Source organism: Buteo buteo, chromosome 6 (genome assembly GCF_964188355.1).
Source record: "Buteo buteo chromosome 6, bButBut1.hap1.1, whole genome shotgun sequence".
Lineage (NCBI taxonomy): Eukaryota > Metazoa > Chordata > Aves > Accipitriformes > Accipitridae > Buteo > Buteo buteo.
The window spans coordinates 17,967,181-17,981,799 of record NC_134176.1 but is presented as its reverse complement, the minus strand read 5'-3'; the positions used below and the strand labels follow the sequence as shown (position 1 = coordinate 17,981,799).

Here is a 14,619-nt window from a genome sequence, read left to right as displayed (position 1 = left end):
ATGTTACTGCGTCCAAGCTGACAGAAAAAGTACCCCACTGCTAGAGTATTACCTGAAGTTACTGTCACACTAGCAAGTTAGGGTTTGTTAATTTAGACCATAGGTTTTCAGCCCATCATGTGCCAGTGGACTACTTACACAAAGTTTATATATAAAGGCAGCAAATTCATGCCTGATGTTAAATGTTGCTTTTCAGTCATCCCACAGTTCACACTATTGTTGGGAGTGTTTAGGACTACAGGTGGGACGGGGGAGAAAAAAAAGGAAAACGCTGCTCTCAGAGGTAGCTCTACAAGCTTCCAAAGCTGCAGAACAGAGCTCATAAAAGGCATCATCACTTCAGCACAGGTCACATGAAGGAGCCCTTCTGATACACTTATCAGGCTAGGGTTTTTGTACTGCTGCCTTTGCTGTTTTGATAAGCCACTTCCTTCAATGCCACTTCCTTCAATAAATTATCTATCATCTGCCCTAAAACACTTTAAGCATTTTATCACTTTGAGATTTTGCAGCCTGACAAGAGATCAGAATTAGTTTGTGTAGTTTTCTCTCACCCTAGGTCCTCAGCAACTAAAGCTCCCTAGTCTTCAGTTGGTCTTTTCTCCTCAGTTACTTCTCTGTCATATCTGTTGAGAGTAACGGGTTTGTGAATTTCTTAGAATAAGAGTACATCAAGATGTCCAAAATATGTTTACTGGACCTCTGTTCCAACTCCCCTGCCCCCCATTTCAAATGAATGCCGACAATTTTGTGCTCCTAAGAATTCATCATTTATTCCGATACTTTGTAATCCACACACAAGTCTCAAGGTCTGCTCAGTTGCCCTAATACATAAGCAAACTATGCCAGCAGAACACATCAAAATAAAAAAAAAAAAAAAAAAGGCGTTTTGCACTATTAAATCAGTCAGTTAATTTCTGCTAGAGAAGACTCTCAGGCTCCACAGTAAGCTCTATGGATTGGCTATCAAGAATGTTTTATCCCTGTTCACAAAGTGTGCGCCAAACAAAAACTGGGAATTAAAGTAACATATGGGAAGCATTGACAACCTTGCAAGAAGCATCTGTTACCTTAATGACAATCCACATACTGTGTTATCATCAAAAGAAAGGGCAAGCTACCTCAGTGGAGGGATTGGGTGGGTTATGCCAATTTATACAGCCAAGAACTGTTATATATCATGTACTCATAGGTGTTACTTCAACATCTGTACTTTCTCCCCCTCTAAAACAAACTACAGTAACCAGTGTAGAACCCTACTGCATTTCCCCTAATTTCTGCCCAAAGGTTTGTTTTTAGAAAGCATCTCCAAAAATCACTCTGCTCTTCTCTTACTTTTAGGTAGTGTTGAGAGTTCTGCATAGGCAGAATATTAAGCTGTGATGCTCACTTTATTTGACTTTGCTACCAAATGAGCCTAAAAATCAACCTGGATAAAACTCAGTGATGGAAGAAAGTACATAAAGACTGACTGCTGCATGGAAAAAAACAAGAGAAAAAAAAACCAACTAAAAACCATTTGGGGAAAACAGGCTTAGGACAGACAGCAGTTTTTGAACTGTGGAATATTAATTATCAAAGTCACACTGACTTGTCACTTTCCAGGCTGTCACAAAACCAGGATTTTTTGAAACCAAGATTCCCAACTCTTTCAACCTACTTTGACCTTTTCCAGGAAAATACTTGATTGATAGGTGACCAAAATAAACCTTTCAGATGACAGGCAAAAATAACCTTCCATTGTAGGACTGTACAGGACTCCTGTAGGACTGTTCAGGAATGAACATGGTCCTACAGGTGTTTTTTAAACTGGACTACTACGGTGGTCTTGAATCGCTTTCTCTCCATACAAATAAAAGTTGCCCTGTACCATTTTAAGATCATATCTGACAAAATAACTCTTTCCACATTTTATTACTTTACTTTAAAAGTTTAAGGTCACATGGATAAATACTATGACTTGGAAAAAGTCATTAAAAACATCGCAGTCGGAAGACTTGTGAGAACAGTTTTATATTTGGCAACTAGTTTACTAAAAATTCTTCTCAGCGTCACGTCGGTACCCTGTAAGCAACACGCTGCTAACACCAAGGCGCGTCCTTTCGCTGAGGCTTCCACGTTCCAATGGCGTCGGGACCGACGCTCCACTTTCACAAGAAGAGCAGGAGAGCGGCGGGCCCCCGCCCGCCCGGGGCACGTACGGCCGCTGCAGCTGCCGGGCCCCCTTCTAGGCCCCGACGCAGTCCCCAGGGCCCTCAGCGGGGCTGCTCGACTTTCGTCCGCTTCGGAGGGGGGTCGTCGGCGCTCGCTTTCGTGTCAACGTTGTTTTCGCCTTCATCCTCCTCGTCATCCTCCTCGTCCTCATCATCCTCCTCGTCCTCGACATCACCTGCCAGGGTTCAAGCGGGGCGCGGATGAGCGGCGCCCCGGGGGGGGATGGAGGGGAGGGGACGGGGCCCCCCCGCCGGCCGCCCACCCGCCGGCCGTCCCCCCGCTACTCACCCCGCGGCCCGCCGCCGCCCGCCGCCTCTCTCTCCTCCTGCACCAGCGGCGCCAGCAGCTCCGCCACCCGCTCCTGCAGCTCGGCCAGGCCCCGCCGCAGCCCGCGCAGCTGGCCGCCCTCGCCCTCCTCCACCGGGCACGGCACCCGCACCGACCGCGTCCGCCCGTCGCGGTCCCTCAGCTCCGCCACCAGCTCCATCGCGCCGCCGCCCAACCCCACCCCCGGAAGCGCGCGCAGCCCGCCGCGCCGCGCCCCGCCCCGCGGTCACGTGCCCTCCGCCCGCGCCCGCCGCTCCTCTCCGTGACGCGCGGCCCCGGTCACGTGGGGCGCGCGGTTCCGCTTCCGCTGTGGCGCCCCCTGGCGCCTCGGCCGCGTCTTTCCCGCCTCGGCTCGCCCTCGGCCTCGCGTCCCGGCGATGGAGGCGGCGGCGGCGGCGGCGGCGGGCGCCGAGCCGGGGAGCGGCTGCGGGGGCGGCGCGGAGGAGCCCGTGGTCTCCTTGGCGGAGGTGCTGGCGGAGAACGAGGAGCTCGAGAAGGAGGCGCGGGCCGTGCTGGGGGGCAGCGACCACGAGCGCTGCAGCTACTCCCAGGTGGGGGCGGGGCCCGGCGCCGCGGGGGGCGGGGCGGGGCCCGGCCGCGGGGGGCGGGGCCCGGCCGGGGGTGGGGCCGGGCACCCCGGGGGGCGGTGGGGGGGGGCGGGGCCGCCCGGGGCCGGGATCGGGACCGGGACCGGGACCGGGACCGGGTGACCCGGGCGGTCCCTGTAGCCCGCGCCGGTGTCGCCCCGCAGGGCGCGGTGAAGAGGCAGGCGCTGTACGCCTGCAGCACCTGCACGCCGCCCGGGGGGGAGCCGGCGGGGATCTGCCTGGCCTGCAGCTACGAGTGCCACGGCACCCACCGCCTCTTCGAGCTCTACACCAAGAGGTACCGCCGCGCGCGGGGAGGGGAGGGGGGGCGGGCGCGTGCCCGTCCCGGCGGCGGGAAGCGCGCGCGCGTGCGGTCGGTGGGTGGGGGCGGCTCCTCGAGCCCCCTCAGGCTGCGGCGCGCTGGGCCCGGGGCGTCTCCCGTGGCTTCTCCGGGCTCCTCACAGCCGCCCCGCAGCGAAACGCGGGCCGGGCAAGCGAGGCGGGGCGTGTACGCTGGCCGTCGCCGCTTGCCTTCTCCTCCCGGGCCCGACTGCTGGGACGCTCTTCGGGGGGCTGTGGTGTGAGGTGAGTTAGAGGGGGGAATTTCCCCAGAGCCTCCTCTGCGTTTCGGTGAGGTGGGACAGCGTTCCAGTGTGTGCCTCGTACACTCTAGCAAAACTGCACAGGCAGCTGAGGTCGGGTCCCTGAGGCGCCCGTATTCCCCCGTTCTCTTGGCGTGCCAGCCCCATTTGAGTGAGAGCTTAGGTGTCTGAGGAGGAGGCAAGAGCTTAATCAGCTGCGCGGATCCGGCCTTCGGAAACGAACCAATTCACGCTCCTCTTCTGCCAATACATGCTTGTGTTTTTGAGTGTGGTAGTTGCAGCACCCGGGGTTAGCTGTGCCCTTGCGGTCTCCCAGCCAAGCGCTGTTGCAAATGATGGTGTTAGCCGAGATCTGCCAAGAATGCTATGTGAGAGGGTAAGGCTGCAAGGCCCTTTGGCCAGTTCTGACTGATGCTATTGTTTAAATAGCTGCAAGAATATTTTTATGGCTCCTAATAAACTGCTGGGAATTGTTATGAACACAAAAGTAATGTGTTTTTGGTTAATCAAAAACCTGAAATGCTATGTTTTTCTTTCCAGGAACTTCCGCTGTGACTGTGGAAATAGCAAGTTCAAAAATCTACAGTGCAAGTTACTCCCAGTAAGTTCAGACGTAGGTTTCATACATACAGAATCAAAATAACAGTCTTGGGAGGTTGGTGCCTTGCCTCAGCCAGTGCTGACTCATGCGATGCTTCTGCTTTTCCCAGCAAGTCAAACAAGGCAGGAGTATTACAGTAGGAGATAAAACTGTTGAGGGACCAAAGGGAAATGTTGAGAGGAGAGAGAATGTTTGATCCTTGTCATCCATGAATGCAGCAGTTCTGCATCCATGGTCAGTGTATGCCAGAAACATGTTGTGGTGCCTGCGCTAATTATCTCATTAGCTTTAAGCTGGCTTCAGGAGAACCTTTCAGGGTGCGATTTTGCAGTTACATTAAGGAAATTTGGGGTTGTGCTGCTGTCAAAGGGACAGTTTCCTCCCCTTCTTCGTGGTGGCATTACTGCCCTGATCTTTTTGATAGGTTGTCACCAGAGCCTACTGATGGGATAGTTTTTTACTGTATCAAGCCCGCTGTGCTTTCATACTGGGTGGGCGTTTTGGACTCGTTAAGTAATCGGTAATCTTCTGGGAAGCAGTGACAGGAAGCTGCTTGGCTTGCCTGCAGTGCTGCTCCCAGGGTAGTAACAGTCCAAATGTAGAAACAGCAAGTGGTTTTGTGTGTGCCCATTTTGTCCTGGCAGGAGTGGGATGGATCCAGAGCTAGTCAGCCTAGGGTTACAGTCGAGTGATACCCACAGAGACACCTGTGACAATTTTAAGATGTTACTGTTTCTCATTTGAGTCAATGAAATGGATCACGTGGTTGTTCCTCCTTCAGTTCAGTGCAAAATCAATTGTACAGGTTAAGTGACCTTCAGCATCCGTCCATGAATCTGGCTGATTTAATGGATGCCGGTGCTCGCATTGTCCATTCTTCCTTTGTCAGAATAGTGGTAGAAGGCGTTTTGTAGTAACATCATAAATGGTCACAGCTGTTTCTGCAGGGGCTGATGGTAGCCTTAGGCTGCAACTACATGCAGTTCTGAAGCCCTCTGGCTGCAGCTGTATTAGCTGGTTTTTTTTAAATGGGATTACCTGTACTTGAATTTCATTCAGCATGTTTTGTAATTTAGATAATCCTCTCCTGTAGAGTGAGATTTATATGACATGAATTTAGTGGAAGCTCGGTGGTAAGATGAAACAAAGTTGGGTTTGGATCACAATCCGGATGTTTAAAAAAAAAACGGAGGGGAAGGTGCACAATAAATTGACAGACGTTGCTATAATGGCAGCAGGCGGATATGGTTGGTGATCAAGACGCTTATATTGTTTTGGATTAGCAGTAGCTTAACAAACACCACAGTTGCCGTTTGTTACAAAGTTGGAAAGACTGTTTTTCCTCTTTCCTTTTGAACTTCAGTATTCCTCAAGTGCCCTGTCTGCTGCTCGCTGTATAGAATAGGCATCTGGATAATATCTTTCTTTTTGGATTTTCACGCTGATGAGTATAGTGATTGCTTTTAGGAATTAAAGTGGAACAGGAATTGGGTTTCTCTAGATTATACGTATTTTCTGTCTTTCGTTTTTCACTGCATTGTCTATTGAGACTTTGTTTTCCTTTTCTCCTAGGAGAAGGGCAAGGTGAATTCAGGAAATAAGTATAACGACAATTTCTATGGATTATACTGTACTTGTAAAAGACCTTATCCTGATCCTGAAGATGAGGTAAGAAATACAAAAAAACAGCGATAATCACATATAGATGGTATTTATGCAAAATTGTGCAAAGGGTGGTCACTGAACTGCTTTACAAGGAAGATCCCACTTTAAGAAATCATATGTTCCATATTGCTTTTGGTTGTCATGTGCTGTATAAAATAATTACTTTATCAGGTGTTTTTTTAAATGGTAGAATATGTTTATGTCTTAAAGACAGACGAGGAGGACAAACCATCATTTGGACAAAATGCTGCTGCAGTTCTCTCTGCTTTCCTCTCTCTAAAGTTACAGAGTTCCCTTAGGGGGTGGGTTTTTCATCATCTTGAGGAATGTGGCAAGCACAGAATAAACACATTGCACATGTTAGGTGAGACTAGAATCTGCTTCCTTGTGCCTGCAACAGTGCTCTGACAAGGCTTGTGGGATGGGAGAGTCTGTCCTGTAGCACTGGCTTTAGCTTTCCTTTACAGTAGTCAGAATGCTTTTTCTCTCTCTGAAGTATTAAAATATACCACTTGGTTTGCACACACACACACTTTTGTTTGCAGTCATGGAAGTTAGTTGTTTTTAAAGAATAAGGAAGGCACAAGTCTTTCAAATACAAAAAAGTATTTTATGAACTCAACTCTCAAGTTCAGAGATAGCTAGACATTTCTAAAGGAATCATTAATAATAGTTTCATAGCAAAGCAGTTTGTACTGTACTGCATTGTGGACAGTTAAGTTAGGATTCTGGCATCCCTGTATAAACCTGATGACATCATGAATATCAATACCTTTCTTTTGCTAAGCTGCTTGTTCATGCATTTCTGTTCACAGGAGGAAAGATATTGGTAGTGTATTAACTTGTATCAGCTTTTTTGTGTGAGAATGTCTTGTTCTACTGGGAAAACTAGTTTTGTAATAATAAGTGGGAATTTCCACAGTCTTGATAATACAACAAAATACATATGAACTTCAGGGAAGCAAACTGACTAATGAAGCAGTAACTACTTATTAATAGCAGCTCCCTGTGTGTGGGTAAAGAGGGAAGTGCAATTCACTTCAGCAGACTTTGCATAATACTGCAGTTTGAGGCTTGTGAAAGATTCTGGCGGTTGCTATTAGTGCTAATAATATGACCGTTCATCTAGATTCCAGATGAGATGATCCAATGCATAGTTTGTGAAGACTGGTTCCATGGAAGGGTAAGGAAACTTATAAGTCGCAGAATTTCCATTTGCATAGAAATAAGTTACTGTCAGTCAAGTTTGTATGGTTGTTCTTACTTGGGAAGGTTTGCTGTAGTTCTCAAAAGATTATTACATGAGTTCTAAGCTATTTCTTTTCATCCTATGCAAAGGAATATTGAAAGTTTAATCTTACACTGCTGTCCGCTCCAGTCCAAAAAACCTAGGAAAAGTTCTACCTTTTTGAAGGTTACCACTGCAGAAAAAAATAACAACTTTATAACTGTCTGTCTAATTGGAAAATTCTTATCAGTACAATCAGTAGAGAAAAAGATTCTTACTCAGTCACATCATATTCAACTACCTGCATAGTTCTTCATTCAAAAGAATGCTTTTTAAACTGTAATTCCTTTAAGTAGCAAGAAACAAACTGTGTTGTTGGTTCCTGATTACAAACTTTGGGAAAGTCTTTCAAAAGCAGCTCAGCACTTCAGTGAATGTCCTATTTAATGTGTAAAGCATTAAGGATTTAGCTTCTTGTGCCTTGAAGGGCATGAGTGAAATTCTGTGTTTGAAGTTGGAGGATCAAAGGGAAAAAAAAAAAAGATCATTGGCTTCAATTATGGGTTCTGTAGGTAAACTACAGGATTCTTTTGTATATATGTATGTATGAAGAATGTTATGCTGCCTACTGTGATCTTTGCAATAATGCTTTTCAAAAGAAAGCCGTTAAGTGCTTTTAATTGCCTAAATAGTTCTCACCAGCTTATGGAGAGCTTTGGGACTTAATTCTCATGTTCAGTATGTGATCAATACGAAGACTTACAATCTCTTACACATAAGGAAGCAATCATAAAAAGTTATTTAAGAGTTTAAATGTGCAGTGTGCAAGAGGTATCTTCACCTGTCCTGTGTTTAGGACAGTTTAGAAGAATATAATCTAGAAATGAGATAAAGATAGGACTGAGATTTCTGGGTATGTAAAAGGCATAAAAGGCTGTAGACAAAGAGAGAATTATTTCAGTTTTTCCCTGGAATTTTGGTCATCTCTTTCCAGTCTTTAAATTATGTTGATAATCACTGTAGAAAGTTAGCAGGAGTGTACGCTTGTGCTGAAAATGTGATGGCAGTTGATGTTTTACTTCCCCTAAACCTAGAGTTGAGTCTGTTAATTTGCAGCGAATGCTTCACTGCTGCGTGCTTGTTTCTTTTGATAGCATCTTGGTGCAGTTCCCCCTGAAAGTGGAGACTTCCATGAAATGGTGTGCCAAGCCTGCATGAATCACTGCCATTTCCTATGGGCTTATGCATCGCAATTAGCAGGTAAAGAAAATTAAGAGATCTGAGCCAATATTTTGTTAGCATGTATTTCTCATACGTGGTTGATTAATGACATAATACTGTTTTAAGTGGTTGGAGAAATGATACTCATTATATTGGACAGTTGCCTTCAGCAGTGGAACATGTGGGGCTGCAGTAAGTGTTGTTAAAAAAAAAAAAATGCAGTTCTCATTCCTAAATCTTAATTCTGTGGTGCTCACTGTTTTATTTATTTTATCAAAGATGTGCTAGCACATAGATGGATGAAGATTTAATACTTGTCTCAAGGAACTTAATTTCTAAACTGGATCAAAGAACTGAAGAGCCATCCTAAGGGAAGCAGTGAGGCAAACAGCTGAGTATAAGAGGCTCTGAGCAGCGAAGAGTGAGTGATAGAGTGACCTGAAATGAATGTGTAAAACCTTAATCTGAGTAGAACTGGGGCTGTGCTCAGGACATGTGTTCCCTGTGGTCATGCCAGGCCTCTGTCTGCTATGTGGTCTCTTTGGGATCGGAAGGGTAGATGACTTGATTTCTGTGGAAAGAGCTAGTTTCATGTACTTTCCTAAATGTTGCTTACGCCAGCTGGTGATTGATCGCTTATGTGCCAGAAATTTCATTGGTAATTTTAAGGATTCCAAGCTGGCCTACCTGGAGTTCTCTTCCTTCTAATGTAAATACAGTACATAATGGGGTTTTTTGTTTGTTTTTGGTTTTCCTTCTTCTAACTAGCTATGTCACAGGGCACACATTTGAATTGACATCAAAAGAAAAACTTGCTTTAAATAAGGAAGTGGTTAGTGTAGTTAATCTGACATGGAGTTTTTGGGGTGTGCGTGTCTGGAGAAAATGAAGGACTCACTCTGACACCAAGTCAGCAAAAAAGTATGCAACAGCTATTGAACCTGCAATAGCTATCAAGGGGTGTCAAGAAGGACAAGCATCTTAGTACAGAACTATCTCAAATTGTGATACCCTTTACCGTCTCCTAAGGCTTAGATTTTGGGAAGCAGAGTATTTTAGAATTAGGAGTATGGTAGGTGAAGAAGACTATGGTGAAGGAGGGAGCCATTTCTCTGTATACCTAGGTCACTGTGTCTTTGGACAGCTGTAGAGTATATCCAGGACCCTGCAGTGTATAAAGTGATCTAGATTGCTCTTTGGGACTGCATTATAAAGCAGAGAGAACGTCTGTGGTAGCCTGCACATTGTCTAGTACAGAATTTTCACTTACGAGGGTATGTATCTTCCAGTTCCTGCTTTGACCAAAGTGAACTCCCTTGAAGATGAAGGGATTGTCCTGAAGGTTGAGGAAAGTGAAGAGCAGAAAAAAGAAATAAAAAAAGAAAGTGAAGTGGAACACCAAGAACCGAAGGAGGAAAAGCAAGTGGAACAGTTTAATGAACCATCCACTAGCTCTGGGTCTGCCTGTCCGGAGGTAAAATGTACCTTCTTTTCTGTCCTGTACATCTTCATGCTGATGATAGGTGAAGTAAAGCCCACCTCTTTCTGTATAGGTTCATTGAAGAGGTAAATGCTTTCAGTCTGTTTTTGTGTTCAGTCACTGACACCGCAAATGCACGGTCTCTGTGGAGTACAGCGTAGGCTGTGGAACACGTTTGCAGAAGTGGGTGACAAGGGTGTAACATCTGTTTGTGGATAGGTTAGATCCATCCCTTCTTGTCAGCCACCTGGCCTTCACATTGAGGCAAATTCTGAGTTTTTTCTAATAGAGGAGTATTATGCATTGTAGCTGCATTTGCATGATAGTCGAGCTCTGATGTCTTAAACGTTTATGGCTATTGCAGTAAATTTCTACAGAAATTTCCAGTGGAAACTGCTAAAACCACGTCAGAATCCAGATGTGGATGTAATGGTAATATAGGTTGTTTATAAAAAGACAAAAGAAAAATCTTGCGTAAGGAAAATGACATGCTGGAAAGAACAGAGTGTATTTGATGTTATAGAGCACTGAACACTCTCATTTTAATTCAGGTGGTTACTAAGAGTGAGGAGCCAGTCTGCAAGCTGAAGGAACTCCAAAGCAAGGAATTTTTAAAAAAGGACACTGCCACCTTTTGGCCATCGAACTGGAGAAGCAAATTATGCACCTGTGAAGACTGTTTGGTGTGTATTCTCTCTTCGTCACCATCCTTGACATGGGGGAGGCAGGGAGGAGCTCCCAGAGAATCTCTGAAGAGAAGCTTGTAGATAAAATCTATGTAAACGTTCTTACTTTGCATATAAACACCTAAAAACCCCTTCCACCCCACATAAAGAAACACACTGAATCCTTTGGAATTAACAGAGCACGAAGGAGCTTCTAAACATTTGTATTTTCTTTGCTGCTTAAATCCAGTATTGCTTTGGAAGTCCTTACGGGGAGATGCTTGAAATGCTGGATACAAAATGTACATTATTATTTTTATTGTTACTATTTGCGATACACAAAAAGGATTGGGGAAGAGCATCTCCACCTGAGAAGTTTTGTAACGTGACAGTAAATTTTACTTTATTCTCCAGAAAATGTATTCAGAGCTTGAAGTCCAGTTCCTGACAGATGAATGTGACACTGTCTTGGCTTACGAAAATAAAGGTACCAGTGACCAAGACACCGAGCGGAGAGATCCTTTAATGGACACCCTTAACAGCATGAACAGAGTCCAGCAAGTAGAACTCATCTGTGGTAAATACAACTTCATTTTTAGAATCTACCTTAACACTTTAAGTGAACAGTTTCCAATAAGAATTAGTATCAGGTCTTGCAGTGTGGTGTCAAACTATTTTTGAAGCAACATGTAGAAGACTGTATGACAGATTGCACACCCACCTCAATCAGGATTACTCTAGAGAAGTTTGTCCTCTCCAGCCTGTTACAACTTTAACTTACATCGAGGAACTACATGGTGTGGGAACATTTCCTCTATTTAACATCTTAGATATTGTATTGATGGTAATTTTTTGTAACGTGAATATTTAAATGTTAATTTACACTTCTGCTGTCTGGCTTATTTATCTTACCCTGTTCTGTTGTTTTGGTGATCTCCGGTTGTCTGGGCGAGTGCCAGTCTGTGTGAAGCGGGGGTGCAGGGTGCTCCCTGGCAGCTTTGCCGCAGAGTATATTGACAAGGCAGTAGGGTATTTTGAGGTATTTTGTAACTGGAGCCATGTTTCCCTCTTCTGAGTGAGGGGTTTGCACTCTGGTGAGGACACTTGCCCAATCTTGAGTTCCAGGCTAGGACTTCCCAGAATGACCCATGCGTGCTTTTGCAGTGGGAAGCTGGGAGCAGGGGAGCAATTCACTGACTGAACTTCTATACGTTTCTCTGAAGATTAACCTGAACAGATAATCAGACTGTGTAGGCTAGTCTGATAAATTACTAGGCTTCTCATGTTTACCTGGACTTGCCTTTCTTTTTATTATTATTATTTATAATACAGTTCAAACCTAGATTTGTCTCAAGTAAATCTAAAAATGACAAGAGGAAGTAGAACAACTTGTCTTCTTGAGCCAGTGTTGTGTTAAACTAAAGCTGGGTACCTTCTTGTTTTTTTTTCTTTCCCTTGCCTTTGCTTCTCCATCCAGAATACAATGATTTAAAGACAGAACTGACGGACTATCTCAGGAGATTTGCAGATGAGGGAACGGTAAGGCACAACTCACAGAATCTGTTTGCCAGAAACTGTGTTTTAAAGTACTGTTTAGAGGTGGGTGTTGAATACTGTGATGCTATCGATGTTAAAATATTTTTTTTCCTGTCTCCTGGGGTTGTTGGCACTGCAGTAGAAATTAAAAATCCCTGATTTCATTGCAATTTAAGTTTTATTTCCTTAATGACATTGATGAGAGATAACAGGAACTTTACAGAAATCTGTCTACAAAGTACTGAGAGCAGTTCTAAAATTTAAATGAAACTTCTGTTGGTCTAGGAAAAGTATTCAGGAAAAAAGCTCTTAACCTTTGTTTTTTCTTAGATTGAATTTAAACCCTTAGAAGAATAAGGACTGACTAAATATTGGCAAACAGTCTTGTCAGTTGTTTTTCTGGAGGAATTTTCATGCTATTATTAATCCCCATGAGCATTTTGTTGGCTTTTTTGCTAAATTGCCATTCTTAGTTACATTTTAATGAGTGAAGTGAGCTAGTGAAAATCTTGCTTTGTGTTAATTTTTCTGATGATAAAAGCAAGTGGTCAAACCCATTAAAAATACCATCAGGAGTTTTGCTCCATCTGCTTGTTCTACCTTTGGGGAGCTCGTTTCTGTGTTTGTATTCTCATTATAAGAGAATTTGGGCATTAATCATCTCTTGGGTACAACAGGAAAACTGTTTTGCAAGCTGTGTCAGAGAGATTTCAGGATACTTGCTTTTATATGCCTTGTGTATTACATGTGGGATGCATGCAAGAAAAAAAAAAAGGATCGTTTAATTGAATTCTTGTACCACAACTTGGGTTTCATGTTGCTTCCCCTAGGTGGTTAAAAGAGAAGACATTCAGCACTTCTTTGAGGAATTTCAGTCACGGAAAAGACGACGGACTAACAGGATGCAGTACTACTGTAGTTAGACTGAGAGAGTCTGGGTCTGAAAGGAAAACTGGGAAAACAATACTCATTGGCAACCAGAAGAGGCATCTTCAGTGTTCAGCTTCTCATCAAAATCCAACTGTCCCAAGAAACATCTTCATTTTGTCTCATACTTCCTTTACTTGTAGCGACTAAAACATGTTCTTAACAGGTACATTGCATTTATAGGGATTTCAGTACTGATCGACTTTGCATTCCACTCCTGAAAGCTGGCCGTGTCTCCAGGGGGAGGATGGCTTGTTCCAAGAACAGTGTGTGCCACATGTATTCCCTTTAGCCTTTCACCTGTTCTACTGTTAGTGCCTACAGCTGTACGCTGCACTAAAACCCAGGTGGGGTCTGCCTGCCCTCCCCTCTGTGCAGTGCAGGCAACACACACTCAGGGCGCTTTGCAGGGCGGGAGTGCGTTGCTTTCCTGCTTTAAATGGCTGTGTATCATCTCTTCGGGGTGCAGCGATTCTAGCGAAGGCTGCCTGCACGAAGCGAGTGTCTGTTTACGTCATGGAGGGAGGCAAAGCTCCTGAAAGGGGTAAAGCAGGCATGCCTTATGGTCATGGCCGTTGGGTGAAGTTGCATTCTGGCATTTGGGTCACATCAGCTGAAGTAAACAGCACTGCACTTCCGCATGCTCGCTCCCCACTGTGGAGGCGCTCCCTAGGCAGGTGAAAAATGAGAAACTGTAGGTTAGGCTTGATGCACCAGAATGTTCTGTTTTTATAAATTCAAAAACTTTGCTTCTAATATTGTACAGTGATGTTTTACACACAAAAATTTGTCACATGAACTTTATCCACTCACTAGAATATAAACAATATCCAGGAGGAGGTACTAAATTACAAATTAAGCATCAGAGGTGGGTTTGTTATAGGACTTCTAATGCGCTTTGATTTTAAAAATTAGCCTGCTGCAAATTATTCTAGTTCCTAAATGTTCCTGAAAACACTGCAGCATCCTGGAATTTTGCTGCAGTATAAAACGTGATCTTTTTATAACCACTGTGATAATCATGGAACAGGAGATGTTCTGCTGACTTTTAAGAATCTACACTTAGCTACAATTAAATACTGACTTTTCATAAGTTTAGAGCCTAATGTAGTTTTTAGTTCTCTTTACCCACAAACCCCAAAACACGCTTTAAGAAGGTTCTAATTTTAACTCCTGCTTTACGTAGTTGGAGAATTTCTTTACCGGGGGTACTATTCTGCTTCCATGATGACTTTTGAGAAGAAAATCAGCCCTTTATCTATCATTCTCCCTATTAATTGTTTCTGACCACATTATTTACAAAAGCTAGTTCTAGCATAGAGGCTCAGTTCATCAGTTTGTTTCATGCGAAATGACTAGTTGCTTTTAAATTTAACTCTGGGTATTGTATGTGCTTTTTTGTAGCAACTGTTATGGGAGTTGTAACTGCATATCTAACTACACTATCTATCTAAAAATTAAATAACTGTTCAATCAGTACTCTCTTGTTTTTTTGAAGTGCTGCTGCAGTGTTTTGTTTCCATCCACGCTCCAGACAAACACAGGGCAGCACAGCAATGGCCTGTT

The 14,619-nt window shown here is 44.3% G+C and overlaps 2 protein-coding genes across 2 annotated transcripts; one reads left to right on the top strand and one right to left on the bottom strand.

Annotated features, from left to right (window-relative positions):
- Window positions 1-757: 757 nt before the first annotated feature.
- Window positions 758-2,708, bottom strand: GON7 (GON7 subunit of KEOPS complex). Its single transcript, XM_075029926.1, has 2 exons — window positions 2,503-2,708; window positions 758-2,389 (listed from the first exon to the last, which is right to left on the bottom strand). Exons 1-2 carry the CDS (start codon window positions 2,699-2,701, stop codon window positions 2,256-2,258), a joined length of 333 nt encoding a protein of 110 aa, XP_074886027.1. The 5' UTR covers window positions 2,702-2,708; the 3' UTR covers window positions 758-2,255.
- A 201-nt stretch (window positions 2,709-2,909) lies between these two features.
- Window positions 2,910-14,532, top strand: UBR7 (ubiquitin protein ligase E3 component n-recognin 7). Its single transcript, XM_075029925.1, has 11 exons — window positions 2,910-3,092; window positions 3,293-3,426; window positions 4,271-4,331; window positions 5,904-5,999; window positions 7,126-7,179; window positions 8,379-8,484; window positions 9,735-9,919; window positions 10,477-10,608; window positions 11,005-11,167; window positions 12,068-12,129; window positions 12,957-14,532. The coding sequence occupies exons 1-11, from the start codon at window positions 2,919-2,921 to the stop codon at window positions 13,047-13,049; spliced, it is 1,260 nt and encodes a 419-aa protein (XP_074886026.1). The 5' UTR covers window positions 2,910-2,918; the 3' UTR covers window positions 13,050-14,532.
- The last annotated feature ends 87 nt before the right edge of the window (window positions 14,533-14,619 follow it).